Source organism: Capsella rubella, unplaced genomic scaffold (assembly GCF_000375325.1).
Source record: "Capsella rubella cultivar Monte Gargano unplaced genomic scaffold, Caprub1_0 scaffold_3, whole genome shotgun sequence".
Classification (NCBI taxonomy): domain Eukaryota; kingdom Viridiplantae; phylum Streptophyta; class Magnoliopsida; order Brassicales; family Brassicaceae; genus Capsella; species Capsella rubella.
The window spans coordinates 14,375,162-14,393,140 of NW_006238921.1; the positions used below are offsets into that span (position 1 = coordinate 14,375,162).

At 38.4% G+C, this 17,979-nt stretch overlaps 7 protein-coding genes across 7 annotated transcripts; 4 read left to right on the forward strand and 3 right to left on the reverse strand.

The window, feature by feature from the left end:
• The first annotated feature begins 22 nt into the window (after window positions 1–22).
• LOC17891911 (histone-lysine N-methyltransferase ASHR2) lies at window positions 23–1,457 on the forward strand. The gene has a single exon (XM_006297794.2). It carries the CDS (start codon window positions 30–32, stop codon window positions 1,209–1,211), a length of 1,182 nt encoding a protein of 393 aa, XP_006297856.1. The 5' UTR covers window positions 23–29; the 3' UTR covers window positions 1,212–1,457.
• Window positions 1,458–3,492: 2,035 nt separating this feature from the next.
• On the reverse strand, window positions 3,493–5,457 carry LOC17893224. Its single transcript, XM_006299786.2, has one exon. The coding sequence runs from the start codon at window positions 5,437–5,439 to the stop codon at window positions 3,493–3,495; it is 1,947 nt and encodes a 648-aa protein (XP_006299848.1). The 5' UTR covers window positions 5,440–5,457.
• A 524-nt stretch (window positions 5,458–5,981) lies between these two features.
• LOC17890803 (probable protein arginine N-methyltransferase 1.2) lies at window positions 5,982–8,090 on the reverse strand. The gene is made up of 9 exons (XM_023786261.1): window positions 7,873–8,090; window positions 7,768–7,778; window positions 7,515–7,670; window positions 7,360–7,423; window positions 7,132–7,274; window positions 6,959–7,046; window positions 6,742–6,857; window positions 6,492–6,642; window positions 5,982–6,370 (listed from the first exon to the last, which is right to left on the reverse strand). Exons 1-9 carry the CDS (start codon window positions 8,030–8,032, stop codon window positions 6,165–6,167), a joined length of 1,095 nt encoding a protein of 364 aa, XP_023642029.1. The 5' UTR covers window positions 8,033–8,090; the 3' UTR covers window positions 5,982–6,164.
• A 118-nt stretch (window positions 8,091–8,208) lies between these two features.
• Window positions 8,209–9,871, forward strand: LOC17893889. The gene is made up of 3 exons (XM_006298767.2): window positions 8,209–8,303; window positions 8,794–8,992; window positions 9,423–9,871. Exons 2-3 carry the CDS (start codon window positions 8,811–8,813, stop codon window positions 9,607–9,609), a joined length of 369 nt encoding a protein of 122 aa, XP_006298829.1. The 5' UTR covers window positions 8,209–8,303; window positions 8,794–8,810; the 3' UTR covers window positions 9,610–9,871.
• Window positions 9,872–10,211: 340 nt separating this feature from the next.
• Window positions 10,212–12,005, forward strand: LOC17892702 (phospholipase A2-beta). Its single transcript, XM_006298710.2, has 4 exons — window positions 10,212–10,431; window positions 10,721–10,757; window positions 10,842–10,961; window positions 11,584–12,005. The coding sequence occupies exons 1-4, from the start codon at window positions 10,363–10,365 to the stop codon at window positions 11,781–11,783; spliced, it is 426 nt and encodes a 141-aa protein (XP_006298772.1). The 5' UTR covers window positions 10,212–10,362; the 3' UTR covers window positions 11,784–12,005.
• Window positions 12,006–12,359: 354 nt separating this feature from the next.
• On the forward strand, window positions 12,360–16,299 carry LOC17891148. Its single transcript, XM_006296864.2, has 7 exons — window positions 12,360–12,622; window positions 12,830–12,962; window positions 13,098–13,201; window positions 13,305–13,479; window positions 13,559–13,693; window positions 13,782–14,022; window positions 14,104–16,299. Exons 1-7 carry the CDS (start codon window positions 12,582–12,584, stop codon window positions 16,074–16,076), a joined length of 2,802 nt encoding a protein of 933 aa, XP_006296926.1. The 5' UTR covers window positions 12,360–12,581; the 3' UTR covers window positions 16,077–16,299.
• Window positions 16,268–17,891, reverse strand: LOC111831387 (40S ribosomal protein S15a-2). The gene is made up of 3 exons (XM_023785394.1): window positions 17,729–17,891; window positions 16,660–16,820; window positions 16,268–16,582 (listed from the first exon to the last, which is right to left on the reverse strand). Exons 1-3 carry the CDS (start codon window positions 17,856–17,858, stop codon window positions 16,484–16,486), a joined length of 390 nt encoding a protein of 129 aa, XP_023641162.1. The 5' UTR covers window positions 17,859–17,891; the 3' UTR covers window positions 16,268–16,483.
• Window positions 17,892–17,979: the final 88 nt, after the last annotated feature.

Below are 17,979 nucleotides of genomic sequence, written 5' to 3' on the forward strand. Positions count from 1 at the left end.
AAAAACCCTAATTGACGACGGCTAGTAAGATGAATGACGGCGGAGCTAAGGCGGAGACGCTGCTCAGGGTTGCAGAGATCGGAGGAAGAGGAAGGAGTTTGGTGGCGGCACAGTCTCTACGTGCTGGAGAAGTTATTCTCAGAGAGTCTCCTCTTCTTCTCTACTCTGCTTTCCCATTTCTCTCCTCCTCTGCTTCTCCTTACTGCGACCATTGCTTCCGTTTGTTAGCTTCGTCGGCGCAGCAGAAATGTCAATCTTGCTCTCTCGTCTCCTTCTGTAGCCCTAATTGCTTCGCCTCTCACACTCCTTGGCTATGTGAATCTCTTCGTCGGCTTCACCAATCATCGTCCTCTGCATTCTCCGATCAACCTTCTGATCGCCAAGTTCAAGCTCGTTTCCTCCTCTCTGCTTACAATCTCGCCGCTTCTTCTCCTTCTGATTTCCAGATTTTGCTCTCGCTCCAAGGTAGTGGCAGCAGCAATGGAGATCCTTCTTCTTCTTCTTCTGCTACTGATTCTGCAGCTGCTGGGTTTCTTCACTCTCTTTTATCCGCCGTGTGTCCACCTCTTCCGGTCTCAGTCTCGCCGGAGCTCACGGCGGCTTTACTGGCTAAGGATAAAGTTAACGCCTTTGGTTTAATGGAACCTTTCTCTGTTTCGAACGAGAAAAGATCGGTGCGAGCTTATGGGATTTATCCAAAGACTTCGTTTTTTAATCATGATTGTCTTCCTAATGCTTGTAGATTCGATTATGTTGACTCTGCTTCTGATGGTAATACTGATATCATCATTAGGATGATTCACGATGTCCCTGAAGGTAGAGAAGTTTGTTTGAGCTACTTCCCTGTGAACATGAACTACTCGAGCAGGCAAAAGAGATTGCTTGAGGATTACGGTTTTAAGTGTGACTGTGATCGGTGCAAAGTGGAATCTAGTTGGTCGGAAGGTGAGGAAGATGAGAATGAGGTTATGGAAGAGATGGAGAATGAAGATGAAGAGGAAGAAATGGAGGATTCAGATGGTGAGAATGGAGAAGAAGTTTGTGGAAGTGGTGTGGATGATGAATCCAGTTTCCCTCACGCCTACTTCTTTGTGAGATATATGTGTGAGAAGGAGAATTGTTTTGGTACTCTCGCTCCGCTTCAGCCAAAGACTCATGATGCGTCGAGGGTTCTTGAATGTAATGTTTGTGGAAGTATTAAAGAGGATTAAGTTGGAGTAAATCAGTGAGACTCAAGCTGGTTCTGTGGTTGATGCAGACAGACCGAAATACCAAGAATTTTGTCTTGTTACGTTTTGTTTATGTTTGGTTCCTCTACTCAATTTCAAAAATCGGATTAATCAAAGCTTTAAACTATTGCAATTTAGATTTTTTTTTTGTTTTTTTCTCCTACATAGTCTTCTGAGTGAATTGTAATGGTCTGTGGAATTATATTGAAGCATCAGTTTTGTTGTGTATTTGGAGCAGCAGCTTTTGCCTCATTGAAAGTAAAATCGAGCCAACTATTACAGCATTTTTAGTGCCTGATAGGCATAATAGTTCTATCTAATCTAGGGTTCATTGCTGTTTTAAGAACGAGCCAGCTTAGGGCGACCATTATATGTATAACCTTTCAATGTATCGATTAAAACATACATATAACTTTTTTTTGTCAACATAACTATAACATTCATTAGAACAAAAAAAAACAAAAAACATTGGATGTATTAACATTTGGAAGGCTTTACCAGTCAACCCCAAAGTTATTTTTGTCAATTAACAAGTAAACCTAAGTTGTGACGACATTTGAAAGAACACATGTATATATCATCGTACCTATGCCTCGTTAAATTTTGCGGAAGATAAGCGCACTTGAAGCACAAACGAAAGTCACACTCATCACAGCTTATCATTGACCGCGGCATACATGCACATGCACTGCAAAACCTGTAGTAATCTGTTGAGTAGTATAAAGCATGTGGATGGCTTTTGTGCACAAATGGTTCTGAAAATGAACCGCAACGAACATCTAGGATGTTACGACTATCAACTTCATACCTGAAGCCAGTGAACAGTTGCTTACATGGCATACAACTAAAAGCTTCAAGGTGGGAATCTGTGCGTAGCGTGAAAGGTAGGTTATGGCACACATGTCGCTTCTTCCGAGGAAGGTTAGCACATTTTTTGTGGAGTATAAAATCGCATTGCTCGCAACTGTAGAACGGTTCTGAACAAACCTGGACAACGCAAGCTGCACAAACTATGTCATCATGCAAAATCCGGCCATCCTTGTTGATTTGTAAGTTATGATCATGGCTGAAATGTTTCATTGTGCTATCATCAATCACCTCGAATGGCGCAATTTCCTCTTCTTCGGGTATCCCTTCTAGTTCTACCATGTCCCAAACATTGCCGCTAGTTGCGCATAGTGGATGAACAACATAGTTAGAACATTTTGAGCAAGAATAAGCCCCAAAGAACCCATCTACATCATCACGGCAAACTCCACATTTCCATTTCCCATGTCCAAGGCGATGAGTGTAAGAGATGCGATGATCGTAGCGATTGATGTTTATCACACGCGGTAGGTCGATACATTCCCAATGAATCATGGAATTACACTGAAGACAAAAATAAGGGCTTCGGTCACCTTGAGTCCCACAAGCATTGCAAGTGAAATCGATTCGCCTTGGAACAAGATAAAGCTGATGTTCATGTGTCTGTCACGCTTACAACACCAAGCGGAAGTATCAATAAGTCTATCAAGCCAAATACTGTATCTATTTAATTTTGTAAGTATCATCCTTTTTTCTTTTTCTTTCAGAAATACATAGTACAGGTTCTTGTTAAAGCATCATACGAGAATTCAATTGATCTAGGCTGATTGATATTTTGTTGTGTTGGCCAAGCTTTAATGTTTTGGAGTGATTTTTTTTTGTCTATAAAACCCTTTTTGTGGTGTGGATTTTATGGCTCTGATACCATGTCAAGAGACCTTTGGTTTGTGTAAAATAGAATCTCTCGTTTATTATCATGTACATGGTTTGCCTTATATACACAGTGGGAGTGATAACACTACTTGACCTACTTACAATGTAAACAACAAAACAATCGAGACCCAATAGGCCCAATATACAATGACTATGTGACTTAGTGAAAAGGAACTGTCAAGGAGATCCGTAGTGATAACATTTCTCTCAAATATGTTAGACTCTGATCTGTTCTGTTTTGCTCTGCTCTGTTCTCAATTATACATTTGTATTTGATTAAACCATAATTATAACATTCATTACAATAAATCGTACAAATCTCATCAGTCTTTTTTGTTCCCTCGCTTTACTTTGTCTTCTTCATAATGAGCATCCTTAATGGCTGTAAGATACAGTGAACTTTATCTTGTCGGTATTTATTTCATTGCAGCCATTACAGTGAGAAGTCATTTGAATTCAACGACATACTCATAACATTCATTAAGACAAATGATACAAAGTGTTTCTTCACTAAAAAAATGCCTTAAAAAACTCTGAAGCGGACAATGCCAAGACATTTGAAAGAACAAACGTATACAATTTTGCCCTTGCCAGAATACTTGAGAATAGTAGAGAGCTTGCATCGAGTGTTACACACAGTGCAAACTGGTCTACAAGTAGACGTGTTGGAAACATATTCTGCTTCATAGGGTATTACTGAATTTGGCTTTATATATGTGAAGTCTCCTTCAACACATGAAATATGCAATATGACCCCACAATCATTGCATGTATAAAACCATTTCTTCGGATCCACTTGTGTCTCACAAGCTTCACACCAATACTTGCCATCTACACTACTACTTTCACCGTAAGAGAGGACTAGAGGGTGATCGTCGTACCTATGCCTCATTACCTTATTCGGCAGAAGAGCACACTTGAAGTCCAAACTGAAGTTACACTCATCACAACTAAACCATCCTCTCTTCCCACATTCACTGCAATGCTTGGAGTTATCTTTAGAATAGTATAAAGGATGTGGATGGCTTTCGTGCCATAATGGCTCTGAACTTGAACCGCACCTTACATCGAGAGTCATATTATTTAGTGACTTGTACCTGAATCCGTTGAACCTTTGAAAACACAGCTGACATGTAAACTGTTTGCATTCAGAATTCGTGTCAAGTGTGAATGGTTGGTAGTGGCACATGTGTCTCTTCTTCCGATGATTTTTGGCACATTTTTGGTGGAGACAAAAACCACACTGCTTGCAACTATAGAAAGGTTCTGTACAAATCTGGAAGACACATGCTTGGCATAGTTTGAGTTCCTCTAGATGGTTACTCCCATAGTTGCTGATTTGTAAGTTATGTTCATGGCTAAAATGTTTGATGGTGTTATCATCAATCACCTCGAATGGCGCGACTTCCTCAGGCTCTTCGGGTGTCCCTTCCAGTTCGATCATGTCCCATACATCACGTCTTGTTGCACATCTTGAATGAACAACATAGTCAGAACATTTAGAACAAGAATAACCCCCGTAGAACTCATCTACTCTCTTCCGGCAAACTCGGCATTTCCAGTTTCCATGTCCAAAGCGATGTGTATAAGTGATGCGATGATCATGACGGTTGATGTTTATAACGCGTGGCAAATCAATACACTCCCGATGAATCATGAAGTTGCATTGAAGACAGAAATAAGGGCTTCGGTCACCTTGTGTCCCACAAGCATTGCAAGTGAAATTGATACATCTTGGAACAAGATGGAGTTGATGTTCATGGGTCGTAAGGCTTGCAACAACAAGCGGTGGTGGATTGCTCATACATCGACTGCATATGCTAAAGTTACAAACATCACAGTGGTGAAGATTTCGAAGCATGATTCCGCAAAGAAGGCACTTCTTGTCGGCGTAATCTGGTGCTGCTTTAGCTGTAAGGCACTTGAGCTGGTGTTGGGGGTGGGAAGGGTGGCTTGCCTCTGGAAAAAAATTGGCACACTCCAGATGGAAGACTAATTCACATTGATAACATCTATAACATTGTTCTCTGTCGTAAACTCTGTATTGGCATGCTTTGCACGATATCTCGCCAGACTTGAGACCATTGAAGAGATCAAGCGGATGCTCATGGAGATTGGACTTTTCAAGAACAAGAAGTGGGGCTTGTCCGCCGGCACAAGATAAATCCAACATGAAGTCACAGATTGAACAGATATAACCATATTGGAAGGAAACTCCACACTGACTACAAGTACACGACCGGCCTTTTAATAGCAGCTTGAGAGGATGGTCGGGATGAGAAGGGTGGTTGATTTCTGGTAAAGACTCAGCACATTCTTTATGAAACAAAATGTTGTGACACCCCAGTTCATTGCAACGGTAGCCTTTGTAAATGTACCCAAAAATCCTACACCCTTCACAAGGCCTCTCGATAAAGCGAGCAAAAGGTAATAAAGGATGTTTGTGAATTGGTACCTCTACTTTGTCCATGGTGGTTTGCTTTCTTCCAAAATCCAAATCAAGCCCGAGCTCTGTTTCAGTGTGAGCTTTTTTCTTTTTCTTTTTTGAAGTTCTTTCGGATCTGTTTAAGGATGCAAGAATCTTGATTAATTCTTGCTGCAACAAAAAATATATAATGTAAATTAACCCCACACCACGTGAAATGGCTCTTTTCCTATTGAGTCCACGACATTTGCGACATTCGAGACAACTAAAGTATGAATTATCTATGAAGTTGAGACAGCATTCGCGACTTTCCAGGTTTTATTCACCTTTAATATTCTCAATGTTTCCATTATCTATGAAGTTGGTGAGCAACAAAAGCAGAAGAGGTCTAGTTTGTTTAATCAGCGGTTAAGAGTTTCGTAACTTAAGACAATGTTTTATGTTAAAGGATGAATGAGACAAGAGTTATATTTATAGCGGAAGATGTATGTAACTCTACTACTCAAACGTTTAACCAGGATATGAACATTGTGGAAAGAATCTTCTGTATCTTCTTCTTCTTCAGTGAAACATGAAACCATTGATGGTAAACGATAGAAAACTAGCTTTAATAGTTTCTTCTTGTTCAATGTTTATAGAATTCAAGGGAAGAAATTTCTGATTCATCTTGTTACTGCAACATTATAAAAAATGGAAACAACAGAATTACAAATGAGAAAATGTCCATCTCAGCTTCAAGACGATGGGGATTGTACTTCATCCAAGCGCTTTTAGCGCATTTTGTAGAAATGGGTCCTTGAGATCTTGCAATGTTGGCCATTCAAAGAATAATTGAGCTTTATGTCAACGTCTCTGGGATTCTTTTTGTTTTGTGCAATCGTCATACTTCCGGTGATTGTTTCACCCTCGCATATGGTTAACACATCTTCCAGGTACATAACTGTTTGTTTCCAGTGTGTTGCCCGAGATTTTGGTCCTGCATTGCATTTTGTGATTGTACCATGAGTTCCAAATATCAAAAGAAAACTATCATCAACATACTTGTCTGTTGTTTTGGGAAGCCAAAGAATCAGAAACTATGCAGGAAAAGTGTGAACCTGTTGAGAAACCCATCTTCTTGTGGCACATGGTGAATGCTACATCAAAGTAGGCTACAAGGGCATGGATATGGTCATTTCGTTGTGCGACGAGCTTAAATGGTGCTGTGAAAGAAGCATCTCCAGAATCCATCTTAGAGATATCCATGGTCTTGAGTAAAAAACAAAAAGGCCGAAAACAAATGAAATTTGCATTAGCTACAAGTAACTAAGGAGATATAAGTAACTACTCCAGCACAATCTCACTTACCTTCAGCAGCTTGCTATCAGTCACGATCTGGTTTCCATCCACCGTGTCAACAAGAGGTTCTGTAATTGCTCTTCTCTTGATGCATGACATGTCAAACCCATACACGTCATCCCAAACTGTACAGGAAACGATAAGAGGCAAAGCCGATGACAAAAAAAAATCAGGTTTAGAAGATATATGATAGCAAAAAACACACAAGATCTTTCAGATTACTCACACTCTACTTTGTCTTCTTTATAATGAGCATCCTCTATGGCTGTAACATACAGAGAAGCTTTATCTGGTAGAACAATTCCGCCATCAACCTAACCAAAAGCACACCAAACTGTTCATAGCTATGATTAAGCTATCGTCAACCATAATTGTAATAAGATGAAAACTCTCACTTACAAGCCATTTATTGCGAGCATACAAGACAGTGTCGAGCATATTTTCATACAACAAAAAGTAACCCATCCACTCAGAGATAATCACATCCACTTTAGGAACTGGAAGTTCAATTTCCTCAATCTTCCCTTTCAAAACCGTTATAACTGCCACAATAACCCACTTGTGTCAGCCAACTACCATCAGATTATATAATCCATTTGAATAACACTCTAAACACAAATTACATACCATCTGAAAATCCATTAGACTTAACAATCTCCTTTGCTGTGTCAGCCATTTGAGAACATTCAACCTATTCAACAAATCATTTGTCAAATCACATATGTATATCCAAATCACTCAGGAGCAAATTTATGATTAAAGAAGTAGATAAAAAGACATACAGCGTAAACATGAGCTGCTCCTGCTTTAGCACAGAACAAAGACAAGATTCCTGTTCCAGCTCCAACATCAAGAACAATTTTGTCCTTGATAAGAAACTTGTTCTTGTAAATAACATCTTGATAACTCTTTGTCCTCACTACATCTTTTAACATTTCCTAATAATAAATAACATCACCATACAAAACTGTTATCACACATTGCCTAGTTTCTTCAGAACAAAGGATACAAAAAATAAAAAAGCAGGAGACTTACTTCATGAATACCTGCAAAAACCAATAAATTGAAAACAGAGTAAGAACTTTGTCGAGAAGAAAACATCAAAGGAAGCTAAAAACATGAACTTTGAAGGATTTATACCAAAATGGGAGTAAGAATCGAAGTAGTAGTCGGCGCTGGTAACGTCATCAGCAACATCGGCACTGTTGTCACCTCCATCGGACATTGATACATCAGCGTCCTCCAAGTGTAACTTCGTCTCCTGACTTTGATCAGAGCCGTTGTTCTTCGTACTAGTCATTTTTGCGGCAAAGAGAGAGAGATACAGAGGGTTTTGGTAATGGAGACTGACAGATTCGAATAAGCAGAGATTTATTAGGGTTTTAGGATACGAATCTATTTGTACGATTCTGATTCAGCCGCCGGTTCAATTTTTTTAACCGGTCTGGTTTATACCGATCCGGTTTGGTTATTTTGATATAAGCAGTGTAGCTGAATTAAAATTAATTTTAGAAATTGGAGCAAAAAAGAGAAGAGCTGACGCTGGTGGTGAGTGGCGAGCACGGCGGAAGGTACGGCTTGGTCACGATCACCGATTCGTTCTCCTTTGATTTCGTTTTTAGGGTTTTTATTTTCATCTATAAGTCTTCTTCTCTCTTTTGGATTCTGATTTCTAGGGGTTTAAAGTCTGGTTTCTCTTTGATTTGACTCTCAGATCTAATTTTGAATCTTTTCACTGCGATAATGCTTTGTGAGTTTTGGATTGCTTGATTTTTCTGACTATTTGGATTCGTTTGATCTGTTGTTCTGTAACTGGTGACTAGAGTTTTAGTGATTTAGCTTTGATATGTGTGAAATTCATGAAAAGTCTTGTGCTTTTGGATGACTTGATTCTGAGTACATTTTTTTTTCAGTTTACGTTTTAGGTATCGGAATTTATCTTGGATGTTTGTAATAATCAATCATGAACTTGAATATGATTGCTTTAGAAACTTTGGAACTGTCCTTATCGATGAGCTGGTCTCTCTTACTTGAGTTTGATTAGTTTCTGTAATTTTGAAGGATTGTGATTGTGAAACATGGCATCAAAATTGGTACAACTTCAATCAAAGGCATGTCAGGCTTCAAATTTTGTGGCCAAGCATGGGACTTCCTACTACAAGCAATTGTTGGAGAAGAACAAACAATTCATTCAAGAGCCTGCATCTATTGAGAAGTGCAACGAATTGTCTAAGCAATTGCTCTACACTCGTCTTGCTAGGTCAATACCTTTTTCTTCTCTCTTTTTCTCTGGTCATATTTCCAAGGGCCATGCTCTAGATTCAGGGTTACTGAGATTTTTTTCCCTCAGACTATCTTTTATGTTTACTTTTGAAGCATTAATCTTCAGACAATGCTGAGGAAATGGATTTGCATTACAAGCAAGTAGTTAGCCTTATAGACTTTGTAGATCTGAAAAAGATATGCTTCAAAACTTTGGTGTTATCTTTCCCGTAGTTTTGGTCCTCAATGGAATAAGCTGGTAAATCTGTGATGATTCGGTTGTCTCTGTGCCTATCATGTTTTTACATTCCCAATTACACAATGTGTGATCCACACTGTGTATTTGATATCAGTTTGTAGGAATTTGTCTTTCGGTAATTTGCAATCTTGATTCTATAGCTAATACTCACTCTTCTTACTACCTACAGCATCCCAGGGCGCTACGAAACATTTTGGAAAGAAGTAGATTACGCAAAGAACTTAATAAAGAACCGAGCGAACTTAAAGGTGGAAGATGTAGGAATCGGTGCATTGTTTGGCTTAGAATGCTTTGCTTGGTATTGCGCGGGTGAAATCGTTGGCAGAGGATTCACTTTCACCGGCTACTACCCTTGAAATTGAGACAACAGCAATGTCGCCGGAATATCTTTCCCGACGCTTGTAACTCCCCTCCATATGATTCCTCACTGAGCTATATATACTTCCTCGAATCCATTTATATTTTCAGTCTTTTCCTGAAACAGAAGTTTTGGAGCTAAGGAAAAAAACCCATTTTGGTAAAGCTCCTAATAAGAAATTGAGAAAAATGCACTTGATCCAAGATTCTTCTTTAGATATATTTGTAAACTTTTACTCGAAAAGTTTAATATTTGAAGCATCAGAGAAGTTTTTTTAAAAGTATATATCAATTGGTTGTGAATAACCGAATAAACTTTTCAACAAGAAAAAGTTGGAATAACTGAAAAAATAATAAACCAATAAAAAACATTTATATGCACAAGAAAGACAGAAAGTGAATATTTTTAAGCTGTTCTTTCCTATTTTATTTGAGAAACTGATAATATCATAGCGAAATTAAATTTTGCAGTTAAGAAAATACAGAATATAAATATTTAATACTATGTACAGTTTTTTTTTGAGTTGACTCAAGATAATATATCAATTTAACTCAATATCTCAGCGACAAAAATATTCAAAAAATAAAATAAAATAAAAAATCGAAGAGCGAGAAAGCAGGAAGACCAATGAGATCTTAAGGAGAGACCCAATTGGAACTTTGGCTATAATCCGAAACCTTAGCGAAGAAGACAAGACAACGAACGATTTACGTTTACCCGAGAATCCAGGTACATCTACGAGACGACGACGATGATGCGTTTCGCGGCTGCTTTCTTCGTCACTGTCTTCGTCGTCCTCGTCAGTGTCGTTCGCAGCGAGGTTCGATTTGGTTCTGTGTTTTCTCTGTAAATCTTAGTTTCTATAATTAGACTTAAAGGAATCACATTCTTGTAGACTTTGACTTAATTGGAACCCCTGCCAAAATCTGATTTTGACAATGATTTTGCTAATTTCACTTCACTTGTACATGCCTCTGCTGGTTTCTGAGGAAAAATCAACACTTTAAATGTTTTTTTTGGTTTGTGTTTTAGTTTTACTGTTTCTTGAGATATACCAAATAATGAAATTGATTTTTTTTTCTCTTCGTTGTTGAATCAAATTGTTACAGGAGTGCACAAGAACATGTATTGCACAGAATTGTGACAGTAAGATTACATTTTTCTGATGTTTCCTCATATGTAATTTTTTTGTTCTTAGCTTACTCATATGTAGTTTTTTTTTTGTTTCAGCTCTCTCTATTCGATATGGGAAGTATTGTGGGATCGGACATTTTGGTTGTCCTGGTGAGGAGCCTTGTGATGATCTTGATGCTTGTTGTATGGTCCATGACAATTGTGTTGAGTCAAAAGGTAATCAATCAAGAAAACGTTTAATCACTCTTCTTAGCTGTACCTGGAATTGGGATGTAGTTTTGGTATTAGCTTCACATTGGCCAAAATTGGGTTTAGTTTTGGAAACCGGGAGAAGAATGATATGCCCATTAGACCTCTGATAATAGAGTGAGATAAACTGAAATGTAAGTACAGGTTCAGTATGAATGTAACTTGGCTTTGATTAGACCTTGTACCTAAGAATTCGGTTGATCTGTTATTTTTTACACGATGCTTAGTGCAAGGCTTTTGGATGTGGAGTATGATAACTCTCTCTAGGCCATCAGACTCTGATGGTTTTTAAGTGACTCTACTCCTTAATGGATCTTATCGTCTCATCTTTTATTTTCCTTGTTGCTTTGATTCTTTGTTCTTAAGCTCTACTTTAATGGATTCAAAGTGCTAAAAGATTTGTTGGTCTTGCATTGTCATTGTTATGCTTGCAAAATAAGTGGCCGTAGCTTAGATTTGAAACATATTACCACTTTTCATTCTTCTTAAGCTATAGTCTTGAATCTTGATGAAGTCAAATGCTAAACCTTTGGTCTTGAATTTGTCATTTTTACGCTGAACCCTTTGCGTATTTGTTTCCCACTTGCAGGTATGACTAACATAAGCTGCCATAAGAAGTTCCAGCGATGCGTAAGCAGGCTAAGCAAAGCGATAAAACAGTCCAAGAACAAAAAAGTCGGGTTTTCAACAAAATGCCCTTATTCGGTAGTAATACCTACAGTGAACCAAGGAATGGATATCGGAATCTTATTTAGTCAGTTAGGCAATGATATGAAAGTAGAGCTCTGAGTTTTGCTGCTCAGATGATATGATATATATACTCTGGTCTTGAAGGCATCACATTGGTGTTGGAACTATAGCTAATTACCACAGAAATTGTTTTACTGATTTTGATGACCTTAATTTTGTGCAAGTCGCTGATAGATTTAGCTTAAATTAAACACCATTGGATGATTTAACATGTAAATCTTGGACACACATGTGTCTATCTACGCAAGTTTTGACCGGAAACACTTGTTTTACATGCTTTCTAATATCCTAAATTTGAGTTATGGTTTTGTTGTTGTAGCAATGGTACAAAATTACAACTGATGCATTCCATTAGCGGTAGATGATGAAAATGATTCGGACAAAGTGTAAAGCAAACAAAAAAAATTGCAAATTAAAAGTCTTGAAATAATCCTAAAATTGTTATATTAATCTGATTACATGTATATAGACAAGTCAGTCCACGAGGCACGAGTAATGTATCTGTTTTCGTGGAACGTGCACCGGATCACAGAGGATCCTTCCTAAACATTTATATTTAACAGTTTCGCGCAGACTCCAACCTAAATGTTTTAATATTTTAGTTTTAGTCTTCTCTTCTTCTTCTTCTTCCTCTTCTTCTCAAAATCAATTTTTTTACGTTTCTTCAGGGTAGGTCCGCGCGAATAATTCCATTCTTCAGATCATAGATTAGATTTTGCGTCTCATCTAAATTAACAAGTACAACAAAATAAACCCTAATTTGTTGCTCTAGCGGTTATACCTGGTTCGATCAAAGTTACGATTTTTTTTTCTCCTCTTCTGATAAATATCGTATCCATGAAGAAGGTGCTTCATCGAGGTTTTAAACCTGCTAAATGGTAAATTTCGATTCTGGGTTTCTTTATTTTTTTTGGTGTTTGAGATTATGTTACGACAACATCTTTAGATTTTATTTATGAATGAACCAAATATTCTGGTGAACTGAGTAATTAGATTATATTACTGTTTCATCGGTTGTTTTTGGATGGTTTTAATTTATCTTTTGTTGGGTTTTTGTGTTGATTTGTTGATTTTATACAATGCAGCAAGACAGCTTTGCAGATGGCTAATTCACGCCTTAAGATACTGAAGAACAAAAAGGAGATTCAGATTAAACAGCTGAGGAGAGAATTAGCTCAATTGCTCGAGTCTGGACAAACCCCTACTGCTAGGATTCGGGTAACCAACCTTTTCTCTTCTTCTGTGAAGAAAATTGCAAATTTGGGAATTTGGAACTTTTGTTGTATTATAGAATCTGAATTTTCTACTTGTTTGTTGATGGACATTGGGAATGTGGTTTTGTTATACCCTCAGGTGGAACATGTTGTTAGGGAAGAGAAGACAATGGCTGCTTATGAGCTCATTGGCATATATTGTGAACTTCTTGTTGTTCGCTTGGGTGTTATCGAATCGCAAAAGTAAGTAAGAAAGATTTCAACTTTATAACCTTGACAGTCTTCATTGCTGTTGCTTTTGTTTTCTCAATGTTTGATGTATTGATCGTTTGTGATATTACTTCAGGAACTGCCCCATTGATTTGAAAGAAGCTGTCACGAGTGTCTTATTTGCTTCTCAGAGGTTATCATCAGATGTCCCAGAGCTCTCTGAAATCGTTAAGCAATTCACAACCAAGTACGGCAAGGATTTTGCTACGTCTGCTATTGAGTTGCGTCCCGATTCTGGTGTGAGTCGCCTGGTAAGTGGTGGCTTCTCTTAATCATTGATGGTGATTTTGTATTTAGAACCCTCCTTGATTATGATTATTATATTTCTAGTTGGTGGAAAAATTGTCTGCCAAAGCCCCAGATGGTCCAACAAAGGTCAAAATTTTAATGGCAATCGCTGAGAAGCATAATGTCGTCTGGGAGGCACAATCTTTTGTTGAACCAGATCCAAAAGATTCCCTGTTGGTAAGTTATAACATTTCAGTGGAAAGGGATCAGTTGTTATATCTACTTGCTAGTGTTAACCATAGCTTGTATTTTGCTTCTGTTTTAGAGTGGAGCAAGCTCGTTTCAGCCAGCAAGTAGTATGAACATGGATTCATCTATAAAATCCAACAAGGAACAGCCTCCAGACGTCCAAGCTCCAGCTACTGTTAATGCTCAACATGGATCAAGTGAAAGACTTCATTTCCCAGAGAACTCGTATGCAAATGGTGGAAGATCTTCAATCCGTAGCAATAATGTTACTTCTGGGAAGGCTGGTGACTACTATCATCCAGATACAAGACCTTCTCGTAAGTGCTGTTTTTCTGCTATTTCGTTATTTGTATTTTGACTGAAACATTTAACCTGAGTTTTTTTTGTTTGTCTAACAGAGTCTAGGACTGATGAAGGAGAATGTAGAAATCCAAACCATGGCTATGAAAATTCATCTTCAAGAAGTAATCATAGGTGGGAAACAGAATTTGTTGATTCTACAGATGCTGCACGTGCTGCTGCTGAAGCTGCTGAAAGAGCAAGTTTCGCTGCAAGAGCAGCCGCCAAACTTTCGAGCAAAGAAAGGATGACGAGGCAGGATTCATCGGAGTCGTATGTATCCTCTGCATCTGTAAATTTTAGAAACGACCCTCCACATCAACGTAACAGATCGAATGTACAAAGCGAAAGTTTCTCTGAAGAACATTTTTCGCCAAGACAAAATCTTAGGATGCAGTATGAAGATATGGACAGAGCCAGGCAAGATAGATACGATCGAGCAAAGGAATCTGAGATTCCTCCTGTAGATCAGCCATCAGAAAGACATTCCCTGGAAAACTTGAGAAATAACGGTTCCTTTGGTAATAAAGGTAGAGAGAAGCAGCCAAGTGTGGAGACGGATTTAAATGTCCGGTACTCAGAACATGTTCACCTCAGGAAGCAGTCAAGCAGGACTTCATTGCATTCACACTCGAGCAATTATTCTGATGAGAATGTTAATAGTTCAGAGTATATAAGGTCACCCAGCATCGTGGAGGAAAACATTTTTGCCACTGATGATGAGCACCGATCTCAGAGCAGCTTTAAAGATACAGACACCCATTATCATAGGCATGATGAGGCTGCAGCTACTGATACTTATGATGACTATAGTTCATTTTTTGATAAACCTAAATTCGACGCGGAAGATAATTATTATCAAGACGAAATTGATCATGGTGTGGGATTCTCATTGCTTGGCAGCAAAACATCTGCTACAGCAGCGTCCTGGAGCTTCAAAGGAGACCAGACTAAGTCTCATGAAAAACACAGCAGCTCGAGCTCACAAGTTTTCCAAGAGAATCCAAGTTCCCCATTATTTGATGATGTCTCTACAAGTCCTCCGGCTTCTTACCATGAGCCTGAACCACAAATCAGGTTTGACGATTATAGTCCAGATTCAGAAAGCGGCGATGATCAGCCTGGAGATGTACATGAGAAGGGGAATCTGACATCTGATCCATCTCAGAAATTTAAAGTCTCTGATTCTGCCGGACACAAATCTCTCCTTTTCGACACAGAAGACCACAATGATAATTCGAGGACAAGGGAAGAATCAGATTCAGAGTCAGAGCCTCAGTTTGGTCTGAGGCTGGGAGCTTTGGCTGGTGGATTTAGGAACAGAAAGACACTCCCACCTTACAGAATGAGTCCTGCATCGTCCAAGTCTGAAAAGGAATATATCCAAACTGATGATTCTGGTCAGTCTATCAGAAAAGATCTTTACAGAAAGAAAGCAAGTAACACCGAGATGAGACCAAGTTCTCTGCCTCGTCATCCATCTTCTAGTGATGAAGACGACTCAGACATGCAACTTCCAGGAAGAACAGAATCAAAATCCAATTCCCTGTTTAGCCATTCCCATGTCAACCACAATGACTTGGACGAAGAAACCCTCCCAACTCGATATTCTTCAAGAAGTCAAGAGATGACTTATAAGCCATCAACGGGAATGAGAGATTACAAGAGACCGAACTTTAAGATGCCAGTTTCAGCATCATCTGAAGATGAGAAAGACGTCGAAAGAGAGACTGCACGTGTCAGTGTCAAGCCAAATAAAACAACTGGCTTCTCTCTAAGGACAAAAGGCCCAGCAAAATCCCATGAGAAACATTCATTCCCAGTGACAGCAAAGAAAACTGACAAAGAGTCTCATGATCAGCCATCTCCAAGGCACAAGACAGTAACTTCAAGCCCTGTTCCACAAACTGTAAAATCACCCGATCCAGAAACCCCATCAAGGGAGAGAGCTAGTCACGTTCATCCCAACCTCCCAGAATATGATGATATCTTTGCAAGGCTTGGGGCCCTTCGTGCTCCTAATCGACGCTGAATCTGCTCATCTTGTCCATCTGTTCATATATTTATTCTTTGCCACAGAGATCAGTACCCCTCATTCTTTACTCTTGACTGAATTTGATATATACTTACACATTATATAGATTAAGCAGTGGTGTGATTCTGCTACGTCGTGATTGGTTTTCTTTGTTGGTGTGGATAAACAGAATAGGAATGAACTATTTGTGAAGAAAGAAAAAGATTTTATTATACTAACATTTGAAATGTTGTCACAATAGAAATATATGTTGTTCTCTAAATTCCATTGTGCTCAAATTGCAGTGCAAGAAAAGAAAAGAAAACAATGAGGACAAAGCCAGGCAAATGACATATTCTCGCAGGATTTTGACATGTCAAAGTCCCTCCATAGGAGTGTCTTTCCGTATTTTTGATACCGGCAATTCAATGAAAGAAACCTAGGACTTGACCACCCACATTGCGTTTAATAGCCTCTTCATGGTCCAAAATGCCGTCAGGAGTTGTAATTACAACATAACCCCACTGCAGCATATAACAGAAGAAGGTTTAAGATACAGCTGCTATTAGTTGCATATTCGAAACTTGGGGTAAAACCGGACCTGGCGTGTTGGAAGTGTGCGTTCGGTGTATTGCCCGATCTCGCTTGCCTTAACGTCCTGCCTATAAGTGAGAGCTTTGCAATCATTAACCCTTCCTTGTAGATCAACAGTTATTCTTCCAACTCTGTGTGGATCATAGACTTGAAAGTTCTTGATGTACCCTATACATCAACATACATTTTTTTAAGTAACAGACAATTACCTGTTCTGTAAACGCAGTTTTAGCATATCAATGCTATCTATCTATAAATTTCAGCCACAAACTATCAAAGTTTAAGAGAACTACTTGAAATTATTAACTAAAATACTCAAACCACAAGCGCAAATCGAAACAAGCGTAAATTGAACCACGAGACTGGGGGAAAGGAGCAGATATGCCTTTCATCAACCATAGATCAAGACGTGAAATATGCATAAGAGTAAAAGAACAACTTTTTTAATCCTTTGCAATTAACCAAGAACAAAACTTTATCTTTGGACAGTGTTACCAGTCGGAGATCACACATTACAATGCCTGCTTGAGCTATAAGTGTTGAGAACTAACAAAGAGATCAGAGACTAAGGGGGTGTTATTGGATGGAGAATTTTAAGGGATTTTAATTATCGGTGGATTTTAAAGTTCAATAGCATTTAAATACAATTAAGATGGATTTGGTGTGAAAGAGATGAAATCCTTTGAAAATTGTTAGGATTGTGTTGGTACGTGTTTTAGATGTAAAATACATTAAAATCTTAAATGAAACAAAATCCATTGAAAATTGAATAACGCTTGTTTTTAAGTACTTTAAAATACATCCAACAAATGTTAAATCCAATAACAACAGATTTTATTGTGGTTTTTAAAATACATCATTAAATAACGCTAGATTTTGAAATACATCCAAATCAATTAAAATACAAGGTTGAATAACACCCCCTAAATATTAATCATATCTACAAGGTCTAACAAGTAACAACCAAGTGACTGAAACCAATGTCGATGACACAGATAAATCTAAACAAGTAAATGGAAGATTGGGGAGATGAAATTAAAACCCAATTGGAGCAGAAGGGAAAAAAAAAATCAAACCTTTCTCCTTCATGATTTTGAGAAAGGAAGACATTACAGTAGAGACAGGCTTCAACTCCACCGAAGCTTTCCCTCGCTTCTCCGCATTCACAATCGTTCTCAACGCGTCGTTCAGGATCCTCCTCCCCATTGATCGAAAATTCCTATTTCTAATACTCAAATCAAAAAGATCTAAAAACCTTAACTTCAATACAACAACTGAGAAAATGGGTTTATTATTTTCAACGTTACTCAGAAAAGTGGCATTCTCG